Source organism: Chrysemys picta, chromosome 6 (assembly GCF_011386835.1).
Source record: "Chrysemys picta bellii isolate R12L10 chromosome 6, ASM1138683v2, whole genome shotgun sequence".
In the NCBI taxonomy this organism is placed as follows: Eukaryota; Metazoa; Chordata; order Testudines; family Emydidae; genus Chrysemys; species Chrysemys picta.
Window position 1 is genome coordinate 70,820,639 of NC_088796.1, and position 20,874 is coordinate 70,841,512.

At 44.6% G+C, this 20,874-nt stretch overlaps 1 protein-coding gene across 6 annotated transcripts in view; it reads right to left on the reverse strand.

Moving 5' to 3' along the window:
* Nucleotides 1-20,874, reverse strand: part of MCC (MCC regulator of WNT signaling pathway) — a 327,625-nt gene that overhangs the window by 238,553 nt on the left and 68,198 nt on the right. For 3 of the 6 annotated variants that reach the window (XM_065550316.1, XM_042840459.2, XM_005281599.4), the window contains exons 3-4: nucleotides 17,865-18,076; nucleotides 10,560-10,610 (exon numbers count right to left, since the gene is read on the reverse strand). In XM_065550316.1, coding sequence (XP_065406388.1) covers nucleotides 10,560-10,610; nucleotides 17,865-18,076 — 263 coding nt within the window. The remainder of the gene's footprint in view (nucleotides 1-10,559; nucleotides 10,611-17,864; nucleotides 18,077-20,874) is intronic. The other 3 variants (XM_065550317.1, XM_005281600.5, XM_042840458.2) reach the window with 1 other exon arrangement.

A 20,874-nucleotide genomic window follows, 5' to 3' on the forward strand; every position in this document is an offset into this window, starting at 1 on the left:
GGCTCTATGCTCTCGCTTCCGGGAACGGGGAACAGCGGCCAATGGGAGCTTTGGGGGAGGTACCTGGAGGAGCAAGAGCAGCACATGGCGCCGTTCACACCCCCCCACCCCCCACCTGGGACTCCGGCTGCTTCCTGGAGCGGAGCGGACCGGAGTGGGGCTAGGGCGGGCAGGCAGGCAGGCAGCTTGCCCTGGCCATGGTGCGTGGTGCTGCCACCCAGGAGCCGCTCTAGGTAAGCAGCACCGGGCCGAAGCCCGCACCCCAACTCCCTGCCCTGAGCCTCCTGCCATACCCTGCACCCCAACCCCCTGCTGCACCTCAACTCCCTGCCCTGAGCCCCCATCACACCCCGCACCCCTCCTGCACTCCAACCCCCTGTCCGGAGCCCCCTGCCACATCCCACACCCTCCCGCACCCCAACTCCCTGCCCTGAGCCCCTGGCACATCCTGCACCCCACACCCCAATTCCCTGCCCTGAGCCCCTGCCATACCCTGCACCTCAACTCCCTGCCCTGAGCCCCCAATCGCACCCCTCCTGCACCCCCTGGGGGCAGGACTTCGGGGAGGGGGTTGGAATGGGGGCGGGAAGGGGCGGGAAGGGGCGGGGCCTCATGGAAGGGGTGGAGTGGGGGCGGGGCCGGGGGCAGCAAGGGGTGGGTGTCAGTGATGCGGCCCTCGGGCCAATGCACTAGTCCTCATGCGGCCCTCGTGGTCATTTGAGTTTGAGACCCCTGTTGTAGACCATGATTGGAAGCAGCCCAGGCATACAGCAGAGGCTCTGAATGAACAAATCTTATCTTTTTCCATACAGGGTCTCTGGGCTGGAACCCAGCGGAGGGGCTGGGCCTGGCTTCCCCTACCAGCCCACAAAAGGTAGGGATACGAAGACACCAGAACCAAGGGCTGACAGGCCCAAAAGCCTTAAATTGGGCTGAACTTCCAGCATGATGCTGTCTGTCCAGTGGCATGTTGGACTAGGGGTTTCCTTGGAAGGGATAGGACTAAAAGTGACCTGGATGGAGGGTTAAGTCTCAGGAAGAGGCAGACCACTGCAGGGCCAGAGCAGGGCACACCAAAGGACAAGGAGAGCCACTATGCCATGCCTAACCAGCAAGGGGTGACTGATGGATGAATCGCATGCGTACAGTAGCTATTTTATAATGCTCTCAGATCACTTTACAAAGAAGGTCAGTATCACTGTCCCCGTGTTACAAATGAATATTTACATTACAGTGTTCATGTTCAGTCATCGTTTCGAAATGCTACCGAAATTTTGCTGACAGTGCAACTCAGCACAGAAACGGCAGTTTTCAACATCTCTCAGCCAAACCCGGACAGAATTTCATTAGAGAAAGAAAAGACAATTCTCTGGCCCTGGTCTTACACCTGCTGCATAGAACTGAGTTGTTATGTATTCTCTAAAAAAGGCTGCAAGAATCATTTACAATGCCAAGTGTTAGACAGTCTAACTACAGGAGTTGCTACCAGCTCCTTCTACAGTACCCAGAGATTTTACAATTGGTTATCTGCTGGTCTTCTCCTCTTTGATAGGTGTACAGAAGCCACAAGGTTTGCTCCCCCATTTTTGTGCTCACAAACCTGGCAAGCACAATTTTTTCCACCTTCAAATAAAGGAATCTTGGCTTTTAGAACATTTAATCCATTAGACAAAACACACGCACACACAAATATATGGGGTCAAATTTTTTAAAGGTGCTCCAAGCCCTGTACAATTTATGTACAAATGCTGTCTGGATGCTCAGATCGTACACACAGACCTGCACAGACAAAATTAGAAGCCATGTTTGAAAACCTAGCCCACCATACATGCGGTTTACTATTTGCCGCTATAAACAACAGGGCAAGGAATCCTATGTGTCACACAGAAAAACAAATTCAGAACAAGAATCAAGAAGCAATTTTTCCACACCGATGAAGAGTCCATGAGGCAAGATTTCTGAGACAAAAGCAACAGAGTTATGCAAGAAACAAGTTAGATGCCATCCTAGGGAAAAATGGAAGTACTAAAAAGTGAGAATCTTGATGGACCCAACAAGCTTTACTCATTGCCAATATTTCTATTTCTGTACAAATGATTTATTTAGTCCTTAATAAAATACACTATTCTAAGGATGATGAGGAGAAGTATCAGTTAACATATTATGAACAAAATTCCACATTGGAAAACATGGTTTCTACAATGATGCATTATAAAGATGTTCAAAACTAAAATACTTTTTGTTTGTAGCTAAAATACAGGAATGAAAACATAGTCATAAAAACATGAAAACTAAAGTGAAGATTTCAGAGGTGGCATAAAATGCAAGTAGTCTATTGCACTATTACTGCAGGTAGCTTTTTGGTGTTAAACCAGCCACACAGTTACTCATACTCATAGACTTTAAGGTCAGAAGGGACCATTATGATCATCTAGTCTGACCTCCCGCATGATGCAGGCCACAAAGCCGTCCCAACCCTTTCCCTTGACTCTGCTGTTGAAGTCCCCAAATCCTGTGGTTTAGAGACTTCAATTAGCAGACAGTCCTCCAGCTAGCGATCCCTGCCCCATGCTGCGGAGGAAGGCGAAAAACCTCCAGGGCCTTTGCCAATCTACCCTGGAGGAAAATTCCTTCCCGACCCCAAATATGGCGATCAGTAGAACCCCGAGCATGTAGGCAAGATTCTCCAACCAGACTCTCATTGGCCATTATACTATTTACCAGCGATGCCACGCTGTTCCTTTGACGAAACTCACGTTATCCCATTAAACCATTCCCTCCATAAACTTATCTAGCTTAATCTTAAAACCAGATCCGTCCGTCGCCCCCACCGTTTCCCCCGGAAGGCTGTTCCAATATTTCACCCCTCTGACGGTCAGAAACCTTCGTCTAATTTCAAGCCTAAACTTCCCCACGGCCAGTTTATATCCATTCATTCTCGTGTCCACATTAGTACTGAGCTGGAATAATTCCTCTCCCTCCCTGGTATTTATCCCTCTGATATATTTAAAGGGAGCAATCATATCCCCCCTCAGCCTTAGTTTGGTCAGGCTAAACAACCTGAGCTCCTCGAGTCTCCTTTCATACGACAGGTTTTCCATTCCTCTGATCATCCTAGTGGCCCTTCTCTGTACCCGTTCCAGTTTGAGTTCATCTTTTTTAAACATGGGAAACCAGAACTGCACACAATACTCCAAATGTGGTCTCACCAGTGCCTTGTACAACGGAAGCAGCACCTCCTTATCCCTACTAGATATACCTCGCCTAATGCATCCCAAGACCGCATTGGCTTTTTTCACCTCCACGTCACATTGTCGACCCATAGTCATCCTGCGGTCTATCAAGACCCCGAGGTCTTTCTCCTCTTTCGTTACTTCTAACCGATGCGTCCCCAGCTTGTAACTAAAATTGTTGTTAGTCATCCCTAAATGCATGACCTTACACTTTTCACTATTAAATTTCATCCTATTACTATTACTCCAATTTACAAGATCATCCAAGTCTCCCTGCAGAATATCCCGATCCTCCTCCAAATTGGCAATACCTCCCAGCTTTGTGTCATCCGCAAACTTTATCAGCCCACTCCTACAATTGGTTCCGAGGTCAGTAATAAATAGATTAAATAAAATGGGTCCCAAAACCGAACCTTGAGGAACTCCACTGGTGACCTCCCTCCAACCTGACAGTTCACCCTTCAATACGACCCGCTGCAGTCTCCCCATTAACCAGTTCCTTATCCACCTCTGGATTTTCATATCGATCCCCATCTTTTCCAATTTAACCAATAATTGCTCGTGCGGTACAGTATCAAACGCTTTACTGAAATCGAGGTATATTAGGTCCACCGCATTTCCCTTATCTAATAAGTCTGTTACTTTCTCAAAGAAGGAGATCAGATTGGTTTGGCACGATCTGCCTTTGGTAAAACCATGTTGTAATTTGTCGCAATTGCCATTGACCTCAAGGTCCTTAACTACTTTCTCCTTCAGAATTTTCTCCAGGACCTTGCACACTACAGATGTTAAACTGACAGGCCTGTAGTTACCCGGGTCACTTTTTTTCCCTTTCTTGAAAATAGGAACCACATTAGCTATTCTCCAGTCCAACGGTACCACCCCCGAGTTTAAAGATTCATTAAAAATTATCGCTAAGAGGCCTGCTATTTCTCGCGCCAGTTCCTTCAATATTCTCGGATGAAGATCATCCGGTCCGCCCGACTTAGTCCCGTTAAGGTGTTCAAGTTTGGTTTCTACCTCAGATACGGTAATCCCCCCTCCAGTATCCCCCTCTGTCACGCTGCTAATATTTCTAATCCCTTCATTGGCCTCATTGAACACCGATGCAAAATATTCATTTAGATATTGTGCCATGCCTAGATTATCCTTAATCTCCACTCCAGCTATAGTCTTCAGCGGTCCCACTTCTTCTTTCTTTGCTTTCTTCCTATTTATATGGCTGTAAAACCTCTTACTATTGCTTTTAATTCCCCTCACAAGGTCCAACTCTACACGGCTTTTGGCCTTTCTCACTCCATCTCTACATGCTCTGACCTCACTAAGGTAAGTTTCCTTACTGATCCCTCCCCTCTTCCACTCTTTGTACGCTTTCTGTTTTTTCCTAATCGCCCCTTTGAAACGGTCGCTCATCCAGCTCGGTCTAAATCTCTTGCTTACTAACCATTTTCCCTTTTTCGGGATACAGGCCTCCGACAGCTCATGCAGCTTTAACTTAAAATAATCCCAGGCACCTTCTGCCTTTAGATCCATTAATATGTTTGCCCAATCCACTTCCCTTACCAGTCCTCTTAATTTATTAAAATTAGCCTTTTTAAAATTGTAAACCCTAGTCTTTGATTTAATTCTGTTAATCCTTCCATTTAGTTTAAACCGAATTAGCTCATGATCACTGGAAGCCAGGTTGTCCCCTACAACCATTTCCTCAACAAGGTCCTCACTACTCACCAAAACCAAATCCAAAATGGCCTCCCCCCTCGTCGGTTCAGCTACTACTTGATGAAGGAATTGATCAGCAAGCACATTAAAGAATTCTTCCCTCAGACTTTCTTAATACTTTTTCTCTCAATTCATTTTTTCCCTGAACACAAGTATATACCAAGTTACACATAAAGCAAACAGCAGCCTTAATTTACTATTGTTACCCACCAAAAAAATAAAAAAAGAAACAATGCGTCAAATGTATAGCTTCTATAAGAGAGTACGAGTTCACTGAAGTCAATGGCATTGGCATCCGCTCACAGTAGCCCTGAATTTGGCGGTTGTGTGTTAATTCACAAGCCACATGCTACAGGACTAACAGTCTTTAGTCACTACAAAACACATTTTCCCCAGATAATTACATTTCCCTCTTGGACAACAGGCTAGAGTGTTCTGTATTTTTAGGAGTCAATTTGTAAAGCTACTTACATCGAATATATAGATATATATTAGTTTCCAGAGAAATTCTTTTGTAATTTTATAGGGGACAAATCAGCGTTATCTTCTTTACCTAAATGTTTGAATACTACAGTAATGGGTGATGATACAGTAACCATCTGAAGTGCTCTTTTGGGGGCCCAGTTTCATAGGACAGACTATGGCATTCAATTGTTCATTGATTAGATATGGAGAGGTAGGAAATACTATTATAATAAATTACATAAGCATGCCCCCTACCAGTCATTTGGAGAACTAAATCAGGCATATATGCTGGGTGTCTTACAATGATAGGGAAAAGGGAGATGGGAAGTAGGTAGAGAAACAGTATATTTTTGAGTATGGTAGACTCTCATGGTGCAGAGGGAAAAACAGATGGGTCATATCCAGCACTTTACTTCCAATATAGCATATGATGTGTGAGTAAAAACCCAAGACCGAGAAGGCCTGCAGTGCACTGTTTTAAAGTAATAAAGAAGTTCTGCAATATTAAGATCTTGCAGATTTTATACTATAGCCCCGTTTTCTATATTAAAAGCAATACTCACTGTAAGGGTTGACCATTCATTACTTAATTTATAGTTATATATATGCCATAGTAGGAAAATGGTTACCCATTATTCAGTGTAAAGAGCCCATTAATGCTGTTTTGGGCAGCCAGCCAGAATCCACTGCATTGCAGTCTAAAATAAATTAAATCCTCAGTGATAATCTTGAATTTGTTATTATGTAGATAATCTATTTATATACGTGGAACACACTACAATGAGCAATTACAATCTGGATTTGATAAAGGGGCACGTTTTCAAGGTGGGAAAGGAAAAATCCACTTATGACTTAGCCCTGATCTACACAACGAGTTGAAGTCAAATTTAGCAGCATTAGATCGATTTAACCCTGCACCCATCCACACAACGAAGCCATTTTTGTCAACTTAAAGGGCTCTTAAAATCAATTTCGGTACTCCTCCCCGACGAGGGGATTAGCGCTGAAATTGACCTTGCTGGGTCGAATTTGGGGTAGTATGGACGCAATTCGACGGTATTGGCCTCCAGGAGCTATCCCAGAGTGCTCCATTGTGACTGCTCTGGACAACACTCTCAACTCTGATGCACTGGCCAGGTAGACAGGAAAAGCCCCGCAAACTTTTGAATTTCATTTCCTGTTTGGCCAGCGTGGCGAGCTCATCAGCACTGGTGACCTAGCAGAGCTCATCAGCACAGGTGAGCATGGAGTTCCAGAATCACAAAAGAGCTCCAGCATGGACCGAATGGGAGGTACTGGATCTGATCGCTGTATGAGGAGACGAAGCCGTGCTATCCAAACTCCATTCCAATAGACGAAATGCCGGAATATTTGAAAAAAATCTTCAAGGGCATGAAGGACAGAGGTTATAACAGGGACGCGCAGCAGTGCCGCGTGAAACTTAAGGAGCTCAGGCAAGCCGACCAAAGAACCAGAGACACAAACGGCCACTCTGGGTCAGAGCCCCAGACATGCCGCTTTTATGATGAGCTGCATGCCATTCTAGGGGGTGCCCCTACAACTACCCCGCACCTGTGCTTCCCTCCTCCCCCACCCCTCCCGGGCTACCTTGGCAGTTATCCTCCCCCATCTGTGTGACGAATTAATAAAGAATGCATGAATTCGAAACAACAATTACTTTATTGCCTCCGCAAGCGGAGATCAAAGGGGAGAGGGGAGGGCGGTTGGCTTACAGGGAAGCAGAGTGAACCAAGGGGACGGGTTTTCATCAAGGAGAAACAAACAGGAGAAACATTCATGAAACTGTTTTTCAAAGCTTCTCTGATGCACAGTGCGCCCTGCTGCGCTCTTCTAACCGCCCTGGTGTCTGGCTGCGCGTAATCAGCAGCCAGGCGATTTGCCTCAACCTCCCACCCCACCATAAATGTCTCCCCCTTACTCTCACAGATATTGTGGAGCACACAGCAAGCAGTAATAACGATGGGAATATTGGTTTCGCTGAGGTCTAACCGAGTCAGTAAACTGCACCAGCGCGCATTTAAACGTCCAAAGGCACATTCTACCACCATTATGCACTTGCTCAGCTTACAGTTGAACTGCTCCTTACTATTGTCCAGGCTTCATGAGCCATGGGAGCAAGGGGTAGGCTGGGGTAGGTGCGACTGCGCGGTGCTGTTGACTGGGAGAGCAGCCTGAGACAGAAACCTCCAGCTGGCATGATATTCCAGGCAGGACTGAATCTCCATTAGACGAAACTTAAAAAAGAGAATGACCTGGAGTCATTCCTATTTTTGTCCAGGCACCCCCGACCAACCTCACCAAGGCTGGCCAGGATCTCCCATGTCTGCCCAGGCACCCCCGACCAACCTAACCGAGGTCGGCCAGGAGCTCCCATGGGACAATGACGACGGTTAGCAGTCGTATTGTGCTGCCTGCCATTCACAAGGCAAGGCAAGGGGATGCTGCTGCATAGCACTGCAGTACCGTGTCTGCCAGCAGCACCCAGGAGACATATGGTGACAGTGAGCTGAGCGGGCTCCATGCTTGCCGTGATATGTCGTCTGCACGGTTAACCCAGGAAAAAAGGCGAGAAATGATTTTTTTGCCGTTGCCTTCATGGTGGCGGGGGGTCTATTGTGTGGGTCTAAGAAGAGAATATCACACAAAGTGCATCTTTTAGAAGGGTGTATGCTATAATACTTCCTAAGAAGTTACTATTTTACCAGTCAAAAAGCAAACCAAGTTCTTATCTGTTGGCTTCTGTAAACTGTAAAACCCAACTTTTCTCTGTAGTGTTCAGCTATTGCTCTGGCTGGGCGATCTCCAAAGAATGCTGTATAAAGTGACGCTGGTTATTCAATAGATAGTACACTCCTCTCTGAGGTCGTAAAGAACTAAATACCCCGTATGGAGTCGGGCAATACTGTATGTTGGAGTTGTTGTCTTTGAGATCAGATGTAAACACAGGGTCCTGATTGCAAGTGGTCATGAAATATACCAGTGTGCTTTTTGGAGTGATCAGTATGAAGTTCTGGTGCCCATGTTAACCTCTAACTCTGGTAACTACATCCTAGCTACCTAAATTTCTCCATCAGATGTTTAATAGAAAAATACATTTTTAATTTCCTCTCCTAATCTGTTGTTAGCGTTCTTGTTAAACAGTTGCAATTTCACCACAGAGGTGGATGTATTTTAGTGGCAGCTGGAGTGCACCTAAGTTTAAAGCTTTTGGGTCAATTTGTAATACATCTGAAGAGCCTTTGGGAAGGGAAAACACCATGTAAAATAGATCACGACTTTAGGTAGTGTCTGTTTACCTGGGAGGGTAAAAGGGTCACTGGTCATCACCAGCTTAGAAAGCGGACAGTTTAAAAATGTATTTATAGGCCAAATTTTCAAAATGTAGTCTGTGTACACGTGCTTTTTGAACATTGACATTTGTGTGCACATGATAGAATACAGAAATAAGAGTATTATCCAAATAAATTTTGTGTGTGTAAATTCTATCATTCTTCTCATAAATGTACTCTACAGTCTTATCGATTATGCATGAGATGAGAGAGATGAAAAAAGTGAGCACATAGGTGTTTGTGGCCAAAAAGTGCATATATGTGCATACCAAGATGCTATCTTTGAAAATAAGGCCCTATATAGAAACACATGAAATTTACTTAAAATAATGCATCATTTAGTCTTATTCCATGGTACTCACTTGTGGAGGGAAATATGGTAAAGAGGATCACATTGATCCAAATCCCATTGCTTCATCTCAAGCTCTAGAATTCCAGTGAAAAGGCTGCATATCATATCTGTTGCCATGTGTGGTTTGCAGAGGAAGAGGCACGGACACTCAACTCCTAGCACCTCTGTTAGTTGTACCAGGAAGGAGAAACTGAAGGAGAACCAAGACTGTTTGGATCCCCATAAATAGCTTCTTGAAGAGGGAGCACAGGTGGCTGCACATAAATCAATTAGCTTTTTCACTAGTCAAGTATGAATACACACACTTGTAACCGTGGTCTGACTCTGATGCTTAAAATGAAATGAAATATATACACCAAATTCCTGACAAAGCTGGAATCTTTTGTTATCTGCAAAGAGGAAATGTATATTCTTTACACCCAAGTACAGTTTAAAAAACTTGCCAATTATTAGATTTAGGACATATATAATGGCTTCTGTATACAACATTTATAGCAGTATTTAACCCATTGGCATTAGCAGGTACATCAACAGTAAAGGGTGATGGTGTCAACCAAAAGATCAATGTGTTAGACAGAAATTTTAGCAACCAGGTGAAGAGGGTCAAGAAAAGTGTGCTGTCAATATTAGACCTAGTGATGGAACAGGGGGAAAATGCCACAAGATTTGTCCCTATAAAATTACAGAAGAGTGTCTCTGGAAACAAAGAGCTAAATATGAAGGTGTTAATAAATCAAGGCAAAACAGATAAAGACACATATTCTGGAGCGAGTAGTCAGTAACTGTTGTTGGATATAAGACTGTTTAATCAAATCATTCCCTGTGAGTGACCAGAATAATCTGCCTCTAACTAAAGGATTGTCCTCACCTTACATACAGATAATTTCCACTTAGAAAAAATGATGCATTCTTTAAAGAAATTAAAACTCCATAACTCTAACAATAGGTTCAAGTTGTTTGCTGAGATACTTTTACACACTGGGATAAATCAATTTCCACCGCACCCAGGGACAAAAGTAACAGAGATAAATAAGAGACAGGGTGCTGCACAACAGCATATCTTCACAAAGCTCTGCAGAGTTGTATATTCACATGGTTTTTAAAATGTATATGGATGATTCTACTTTGTAGAAACAGTTAAAATTTGGGCAAAGGACTGCTGCCCGTTTAGCTTTTACATCACTGAAAACCTTTGTTTCAATGTTGTGAAGGACATGGGGTTGCTCTGAATTAATTTAGGAATGCTATGTATGCCATATGAACGTCCAATAGCCGGAAGGGACATTTTCTGTCTGAGGAATTTACTCAAAAGGCGCTGTTAGGAAAAATAAGCAGGATATAAAATAATGACTAGAGATAAGACTCCCATGGGGGGGGGGGGGGCACATTTCAAGGTCTTTAAGAGAACAATGACTGGGCTATTAAGTTGGAAGAGCCTACCTGTCTTGGCTCCAGCAAAATTACAAGACTTGTCTTGCCAAGGCTGGGAACCTAAGATTAAAAAAACACTAAACAGTTAAAAAGTCACTGAGAGGAGGGGAGGGGCAATAGTGAGGAGATATACAGGGGAATAGGCTGACACAGAGAGCCTCTTCAGAAGCAGTCTCAACTTAGAAGTTGAGCCTACCTGGCTAACATCAGGGGGGTTCTAGGCGGATATGCCTGCATACAGATTGATTCTTTCAAAATCCTTGTTCTCTTTGATGTATGCAGTGTTCCTACTGTTAAGAATAAACAATATCTTGTTTTGAAAAGGCCGTACGGTCACTCTATATATACACCATAGGTCACAGTTCCCAAAGGGCAGAACTGCAGGTTTTGAACCTAAGCTGGGCCTGTTGAAGTAATCACGGTTGGCACACAAGGGTCTGTAATCCAGGTCCTTACCTAAAAGTGGGAGAATTGTATGTTTTTACACTGAGAGAAGGGTGAAAACTTGAGGCTTGTCACCCATGTGGGTACACTCAGAGAGACCTAGAGATGGGACAGAAGTGAAACTAGCCCTGCACAACCGTTATAAACGCAATGATGTAAAACAAATTTCTGGAGAGAGACTGTATGGGTGTGGGAAGTGGGAGTGCACGTAAGGAATAAATGACAAGAAGCTACTTCTGTCTCTATACAGAGTTAGGGCTTGTCTAAGAAGCAAACTGGGGTGTGAATCTACAGTGCAACAGCCTGCCACACACTAATTGTCCACGTGGAGCCTGCTGTTGCGCACTAAATCCTTAGCGCACACTGACCTCCTCCCGTTTCAAATATGGGTAGGTGAAAACACACTAGAGAACTTTTAGCGTGCAACAGCACAGTCCACGAGGAACCTAAGGTGTGGTCTACACTAAAAATTAAGTCCGCATAACTACATCGCTCAGGGATGTGAAAAATCCACAGCCATAAGCAGTGTAGTTAAGCTGGCCTTAGTCAGAAAACTTCTGTCAACCTAGCTACCGCCTCTCAGGGAAATGTATTACCTACACTGATGGGTTAACCCCTCCTGCAGCTGTAGGTAGTGTCTACACTGAAGTGCGACAGCCGCTTTAGCATTTTTAATATAGTCAAGCTCTTAGTGCCTTGCAGGCTAGTGCGAGGTAGATTTACAACCTAGCTTGCCATGCATTAAGTGTTTGTTCAGACAAGCTCTTAGTTTAGATTACACTATACCCATCACTTCAGCTTTCTTGACAGTATTCAGACTAGTATAAAAGGATGGAAATAAAACCACCACACACAAAAAGCAGCGATTCTCATCTTTCTTGATTTTAACAAAATTTAAGTAAAATTTTTCATACAACATAGTGATATTAATGTTCAGCAGAAGCCAAAATGGAGGCATTATTGTCTTCATCTCCGTATAAATGAGAGACTGTTTATTATGCTATCGTTTGAAGTACCAGGGAAAAAACATTTAGAAGCAGAGGCATAACATGATATACATTAAACAGATCAGATGGCTTCCATACCAATAAAAATAGAGAAATTTAACATGAATGTGAACACACAAACAGGAACTAGTTGCATATTATATATACTTTAAAAAAAGAGTACTATAATATCCAGGGATTTTTAATTTTATTCTAGTCTTATTTCAGTTATTGGGATTTGGGGGTTGTATGTAGTTAGTTTTCTATTTGTCAAGACAAAGCAAGAGCACTACCATTTTATATTCTGGGGCAACACCTGTTCCTCCAAATCCTCAAGCACACAGGAGGTCACTACCCTGTAGTATTATCTCAGACTGACAAGACTGGTCACTGCCAAGCTACCATCATTCAGCAATCTGGAAATCAGCCAGAAGGTATAAGGAGAGCAGTTTAGCAGACACCCATCTTCAAACCTGAACACAATCGCCTACATTGTCCATCAGAGCCCACAGGTTCTAAGAGCAAAACTATCACGTCCAATACTGGCACAACAACGCAACGCTCCCAAACTAAACAAAGAATTATACCAGCCACTCTTATAACAACACGACTGGGGTAGAGGGTGTGTGGGGGGGAAATCAGCTGGCTCCTCAAATGCTATGTTTAAGTATCTAGTAGCATATACTGTACATTTTTCAAAGTGATTCATAGATTCTAGAACTGGAAGGGACCTCGAGAGGTCATTGAGTTCAGTCCCCTGCCCTCATGGCAGGACCAAAATCAGAACTGGAGATTGGAAGCTCTGCTCTTTCCAGACTCCTAACATTTAACCACTATCATTCAACAGCTATGGAATTCATATAATCGACTGGGCATGTGTATATTGTTAATGATCTTCTTTCAAACTCTCAAATTTGCAATGGATAATGGCAATAGCCATCAGAATGTGTGGAGACTTTAAGCATAGTTTCTGATGATTTGTTTTGAGAGGCAAGTAACAAATATTTAGTTTTTGTTTGTAGCTTTTCTTTTAATAACTACAGAGTTTTATTTTGCTGGTGGGAAGGCTGATTCCAGGAACCGCAGCTGCTCATGATCAGATGGGGGAAAGGGTAATATGTAGAATGCACAATGTTAGTGAGTTGACACTACTCACAAAAATAAACAAAAACTATAGTATGCTAAAAAATTAGCTTAATGGAAATAAGCTCTGTGACATTACATTCCATATTCCTTATGAAAATATGCTTATGATAGGAATATGACATAACTGAGATGTACTTTATGCAAGATGGCACATGTAAGATATCATTGGAAAGGTTATGATTTACTGAACATAATTATCCAATTTGTATGCCTGTATCATTTCTGTATCTGAAGTTAGGAATATTAGCTATGTGTCTGTATTTCAAATGTGTTACTTTGGGTGTCACCCCAACCAGCGCTTCAGATACAACAATGGAAAAGCCAGACAGGGCTAATGGGCCATCAGCAGAGACAATGGATTGTGAAAGAGCTTAGTCTTCCTCTGGACCCTGGAGACAGTTAATAAAATTTGTTTTGTTTATAATACAGACGCTCCCTGAGTTACGTAAACCCGACGTACGCAAATCCGAGCTTATGGAAAAAGTTCCGTAAGCTAGAAATAGGAGGGTTTTATTTTTTATTTATTTTTTTTTGCGTAACGGTCAGAGATACATTTCCGACTTGCACAATATTCGAGTTACGCAAGGCGTTCCGGAACCCTTGCGTTAGTCAGGGAGCATCTGTATAACCCAGTTTCTGTAATTTCTAACGGGGTGTGGGGGGGGGGGGGGGAGGAGAAAGCTGTGCATACCTTCCTCCACATTGAGGGAGGAGGGAAATTTCATAAAAACTTTGGGTTTGTACCCCTTAAAAGGAGTGAGCACCAGAGTGCTGGAGCAAGTCCCTTAAGCTGAGTCTTCCCAGAGTTGATCTGCAGTTGGGTGTGGCCCTGCCTGTGTGCTTGGCTGGAAGAGGCTTGTGAGCCTAACCCAGCAAGGCCAGGTAAAGGGGGCCCATGCTGGCAGAACAGGTAGACTTCAGTGGTATCTCAGGATACATCAGGATACAGGTGACTTCCTATGGGGCATAACCCGTCACAAGTTCCACTGGAAAACAGATAGGCAGATATTTTCTCTATATAGTAAGAATACTGGGATATATTATTTGTTTACTCATTTTTCTTTAAGGCATAGTTGAACTATGTTAATAAAAGACGAATGATGCAAAACTGACTCTATAGGGTGTTAGGGAGATACAAACCAAACTTTAAAACAGTGCATAAAATTATTGTGTGGGTGTCTGTGACACTCTGTACCCCAAGGCAACACCCTGGCACCCCCACATTTACCATGGTGATATAATTATGATTAAGGCTAAGATTTAGTCATGTGTATTTTTAGTAAAAGTCATGGACAGGTCATGGGCAATAAACAAAAATTCATGGCCCTGTGACCTGTCCATGACTTGTACTATATACCACTGACTAAATCATGGGTGCTCTGGGGGGTACCGGGGGTGCAGCTGCTGCTCTGGAGGGGGGACTCTGGGTCACCCACTGGTGCTCAGGATGGAAGGGAGGCCCGGGAACACCTCCCGAGCTGCTTGGGGGCCCTGAGGTCAGTTGCACCGGCCAGCTGCAGAAATCACAGAAGTCCCGGAAAGTCACAGACTCCGTGACCTCCGTGACAGACTCGCAGCCTTAATTATGATGCATCTTGTACAAAATATGACAAGTACGGTGTCAATGGAAAAGTTATGGTTTGCTGCATATGATTATCCTATTTGTATGCATGTATCATTTTTGTATCTGAAACTGTGAATATTGGCTATGTACCTGTATTTCAAATGTGTTTGCTCCTGTGGTAACTCTAGGGTGACCAGATCACCAAAGAAAAATATCGGGACGCGGGAGGGGGGGGGGGGGTGACGTGGGGGGGGGGCGTCGCGGGGGGGTGACGTGGGGGGGCGGGGCAGGGGGCGGGGCCAAAAAAAAAAAAAAAAAAAAAACTTCCTCCGCAAGTGCTGGAGGGAGGCCCGGGAGACTCAGGGGAAGCGCGGGGCCGGGGTGAGTAAGAGTCCGGCCTGGTCCCGAGCAGGCAGGACTCAGTCGGGTGGTAAGGAGAGGAGGGGGGCGGCCCGCGGGGCCAGGCGGCGGTTGTTCTCCCCCCCGGGCAGCGGGACTCGGGAGCAGCCGCTGCTGCAGCTCCCACTGCCGCGGGGGAGGAAGCGGCCATGGCGCTCCGCGGCTGCGGCTCTGGCGCCCCCGAACCCCCCGAGCCGGGGCCTGCTGCGGGGACCCAGTAGCGCGCACGCTGGGCCCAGCCCCTGGCCAGCGTCTGGGCTGCTGCCCAGCTGGTGCTATCCCGCGGCGGCCCCGGAGTGGGGGCAGCAGGCCCCAGCCCCCCCGTCCCGCAGGGGAACGAACGGGGCTGGGCGGCCGATGCCTCCACCCCGGGGCCGCCGCGGGATAGCACCAGCTGGGCAGCCCAGACGTGCCTAGCCAGGGGCTGGGCCCAGCGTACGCGCTGCTGCAGGCCCCGGCTCGGGGGGTTCGGGGGCGCCAGAGCCGCCGAGCGCCATGGCCGCTTCCTCCCCCGTCGCCTGGCCCCGCGGGTCGCCCCCCTCCTCTCCCAACCACCCGAGTCCTGCCTGCACTGCGCCAGGCCGGACTGTTACTCACCCCGGCCCCGCGCTTCCCCTGCGTCTCCCGGGCCTCCCTCCAGCGCTTGTGGAGGGAGGGGGAATGGTGAGCCCGGGGAAGAGGCGGGGATTCGGGGAGGGAGCCAATCGGGGGAGGAGGGGGCGGAGTCGGGGCAGGGGGGGGGGGCGCGAGCACTTCCGGGCTCGAGGCTCGGGGCATTTCCTTGTTTGTCCGGTTGTCCCGACCGCATGTCGGTCGGGACGCGGGACAAACAAGGAAATATCGGGACGGTCCCGATAAAATCGGGACGTCTGGTCACCCTAGGTAACTCCCACAAGGTAGTTTATATCCAGTCTAGCCAGTACATTGTGAATGAACTATTGAAGTTGATGGCCCAGTAACGAACACAATGGGCCATGGAAGAAGCTTATCCCCACTTGATGGACTGTCCTGTAGACGTTCTAGCCAGAATATGGGGAATAGCCCCTGCTATGACTCATCGAAGCATGCAAGGCATGTGACCAGCTCATGTGGCACTGAATTCAATCCTGTGCCTGTACTTTTCCGCTAACTGCGCTGGGGGCTTTGTTTGGGATAATGAAGTTCCCTCCACATGCCAGAAGCTATAAAAGGGGGAAGTGACATCATCACTTAGCCTCACTCCCCCCACAACTCAACACCTGGAAACTCCTCAGGAACAAAGACTTGGACTGGGGAGGTGGTCCCAGACTGGAAAGGATTTTTGTTTGAAGTGTAAAGGAAAATCTGCTGCATTGTCCTCTCCACATTGAGGGAGGGCTGGACTGGGTAAATAATTTACGCTGGTCAGGCTTCTGACTAGGGCAAGATGGTACAGCTCTGGGGTCCTAGGCTGGGGAGAGTTGGCTAGAGTCTCTCTATTGTTGGTTCATGAGTGGCTGGCAAAAGCATTCACGTAACAGAGCTGGGTGTGTCCCTGCCTGTGAATATTTGTGTGAGTGCAGGACCTGAAGGGGTTTGCAGCTTGTCACATTATCACAGTGTGAGAGGAAGCTCAGGTTGGTAAGACAGAGGTCACAGCGGTACCCAAATTCCAGGTTGAACCCCAGAGAACCCATCACAGTGTTGTGTTGATTTTATCCATATCAGTTGAATAAATTTCCATTTTCTTCTGAGTGCCCACCCCTCAACACCCAGTAAGCATTAACTAACAGGATCTGTTTCACCAGTACAAAGCTAGTTACTGTCACAAGCAGCCATTCTAAAATGGGTTCCTCAACTTTTCTCCAAGCCTTTAGTTTGGGCCTTTTGGTTCTCCAACTAAAAGCCTGAGTCCTTGCTCTCTCTTTTCAGTTTAGCAGCATCAACCTTTGACCACCAAAAATGAGCTACAAAATGGCTATAAATTTATAGCACACCCGATCTAACCTAACGCACTTACCTAGAGTATGTCTACACTGCAATTAAAAACTTGTAGCTAGCCTGTGACAGCTGCCTTGAGTTTGCAGGGCTCGGGCTAAGGGGCGCTGGTGTAGACATTTGGCTCAGGATGGAGCCCGGGCTCTAGGACCTTGCAAGGGTCCCAAGGTCAGCTGGTACAGGCCAGTCGCTGGTGTCTAATTGCAGTGGAGATGTACCCTTAAAAACCTGAATCCAATGCATAATTGAAAAAACCACTCACTTAAACACATCAGATTTTTACTGCAGAGAATAATGTGGTATGTTTATCTGAAAATACTTTTACTATGAGGCTTGCCTATGAGAACAGTAAAACACAGTGCTACACAAAGAGTTCCAAACAGAAATCTTAGCAAATAAAGTGGAAAATCCTGAAATATAAGGGGTAAGTGTGTTTCTGCATGACACTAACTGACTTAATGAGCAGAAAGATGTTTACTTGCACAGTCTGCCACTGTGCTACCAATTTATTTTCCATAAGTAAATGTTTTCACAAGCTGGCTATGTTTTATAATTAAATCTGTATAAGTTAAAAACTTCAGCTAAATGCCTTATGGAGTCCACCAAATCCTTTTTGCTGAAAGCAAGTCCTCAATTATACGAGTCATTTCTAAATACTTCTCATTATTTGCAAAGCTGAAAATTTTATGACATTGTGGTAAATGAAAATTACAGCAGCTTGATAGTTCCCTCGTGGACCATGACTCAAAAGTTTAATATAGTCGAGCTGGGGGGGAAAAAACCCTGAAGAGCTTTACAGTGAAGATAAAGTGTACTTACAGTGTTGGCAAGCTCTAAATAGCTTCCTCCAACTGAGTTGCTAAGATTGGAGGCCTGCGTTAGCAGTTTCTGCAGAGCAGCTTGTTGACCTATACTGCTGCCTCCATACTCCAAGAGCTTCTGTAGGGTAGAATGGCACTGCAGGTCAGGACTCTGAAGGTCTCTTGCACCAGAATCATATTCCCAGCTTTCTCTAGCACCTGATAAGGCACCTGAAATGTAGAAACAGAAAAGAGATCCAACTGTAATCCCATAGCAAATTTACAGGGACCAACATGCCCTCCACCCCCTAAAAATATCTAGTGTAGCAAAAATTAGAGTGTTTATGGGACACAGTATTGATTTTCAAGACACAGGAGTCAAAGATAAAAGCAGTTTTTCATACAATATTTAGAAATATTACCTACATCTGTAAATAACAGGGAAAATACTATTTATTAGTATGACGGCAGAAATAAATCCAAGTGCACATCATCAGGAGAGAGAGACTATCCAGTGATAAGTTTATCACATACCTGTGCAATTTATCATACATCTATGACAGGTATTCCCTCCCCTAGCCATCTTCTAGACTTTATTTTAACATTCCAACCCTGAGACTTTTTAAAAACCAACATAAGAATCACCATATTGGATCAGACAGATTACCCAAGTTGCCTAGTATCCTGTCTTCAACCAGTGCCCAGCACCAGCTGCTTCAGAGGAAAGTGCAAGAACCCTTGCATTATCCTACTTCTGCCTAATCTGCCAACACATTGGGTGGCCTCCTAATCCCTTATAGTTAGAGACTAGTTTAACCCCAAAACTTGAGGTTTAATACCTCTTCCAAAATTTGTTAGCATTAATTATTATAACTCTGGGTATTCTTGTCATCCAGATAAATATCCAAACCCCTTTGAATCTTGCTACGTTTTTAGTCTCAATGACTTCAAGTTCCACAGTTTAATTACGTGTTTGAAAAAATATTTCCTTTTATTGGTTTTGAATTCTCCACCTTTTAATTTAATTGAATGTCCCCTTTTTCTTGTGTGACAAGAAGGGCCAAACGGAAATTCCTGATCTATCTTCTGTAATATAGGCAGAATTGGTGGCAACACATATAGTTACAGTTGCCTAACAACTTCCATTATAAAATCCTCTTTTCAGTGGCTTATAACTTTGTGAGAAGGTGGGAATGGGCAACAGGGGATGGATCACTTGTTCTGTTCATTCCCTTTGAATCACCTGGCATTGTCCAATGTCGGAAGACCGGATACTGGGCTAGATAGACTTTTGGTCTGACCCAGTATGGCCATTCTTATGTTCTTAAACTGTTTGGGCTTAAACTTTTCCACAATGGGTATTTGCCTCAGACTGAATATTTTTTGTAAATTACAGATGAAACAGTTTAGCCATTTCTGATGATTACAGAAAAAATACATTGTTTGGCCAATGTTAAAAAAAAATAAAAAACAGTTTCATTTAGAAGCTCTAGAGCCTCCATGCTTTGAGCAGCAACTTGAAATTTATTACCTGGTGTCCCTGCTCAAACCTGGCCAAGTTATAAACTTCTGTAAAATCTCAGTTCGCACATTCAGTAGAGGTTTGTTAGAGTTTGACAGCTAAATTCCCAAGATTCCATACCCACTACACTGCAGTACATCTGCACTGAGCATGCTCCAACCCCAAACAGGTCCCAACTTGACAACCAAACTGCAAATATTCTATTTCTACAGAGTGACTGACCATGCTTCCGCCCAGGACTCCAGGGCCTTAACAGGTATTTTCCTCCTATTTGGGGCCACTGTTATGCCAGAAGAGAGCAGGGAGTGCTCTCATTGCCCCCCCTGGTTACTTATTGAATTCTCAGTTTGAATACCGTACAGCAAATAAGGTCTGGGACCACACAATGAATGATAAAGATAAAATCTACTAGTGAATAACTGCCCATTCAGTGAGCACCATCCTTCCTGTGCGCTGAATGTGGCAGGGGAGTTGTGGGGAAAACGGTGAAGCAGAATCTCAGCCAATGAAGTCAATGAACCCATGACAATTTACACCAGCTGAGGATCTGCACCCAGAATGTGAGGCAGGTAATTAAAGACGCACAAGGGAACTAAATTCAAGTTGCACAGGCAACCTCATTGTTTGCACTTCCTAGCTTCTGAGTGTCTGATTTTGCAACCTTAATAATGTACTTTTAACCATTTTTAATGTAATCTAATATACTTTCATATTGTCCCCATGTATTCATCTTCTTTCCAAGGTAAACAATGGTAATCTTTTCAAGCTCTCCTGAATCATTTCTCTAATCATTTTAGTCACCTTTTGCTAACCCTCCTCTAGTTCTGTAATGTCCTTTTCAAGATGGGGTGACCAGTACTGTGCAGAGCATTCTATATGTGGCTGCTCCACTGATTTATTTAATGGCATTATAATGATTGCTATATTATTATCCAACCCATTCCATGTGTATTCCAGCTTCTTGTTTTGAGGTAAATAGAAAGGAGCATAAACACTGACAAATTAAGTGTAAAAATGTAATAAGAAAAGCCAAAAAGGAGTTTGAAGAACAGCTAGCCAAAAGCTCAAAAGGTAATAACAAAATGTTTTTTAAGTAAATCAGAAGCAGGAAGCCTGCTAAACAACAAGTGGGGCCCCTGGACAATCGAGATACAAAAGGAGCACTTTAAGACGATAAAGTCATTGCGAAGAAACTAAATGAATTCTTTGCTTCAATCTTCACGGCTGAGGATGTTAGGGAGATTCCCAAAAGTGAGCCGGCTTTTGCAGGTGACAAATCTGAGGAATTGTCACAGATTGAGGTGTCACTAGAGGAGGTTTTGGAATTAATTGATAAACTTAACAGTAACAAGTCACCGGGACTAGATGGCATTCACCCAAGAGTTCTGAAAGAACTCAAATGTGAAATTGCATAACTACTAACTATGGTTTGTAACCTGTCCTTTAAATCGGCTTCTGTACCCAATGACTGGACGATAGCTAATATAAAGCCAATATTTAAAAAGGG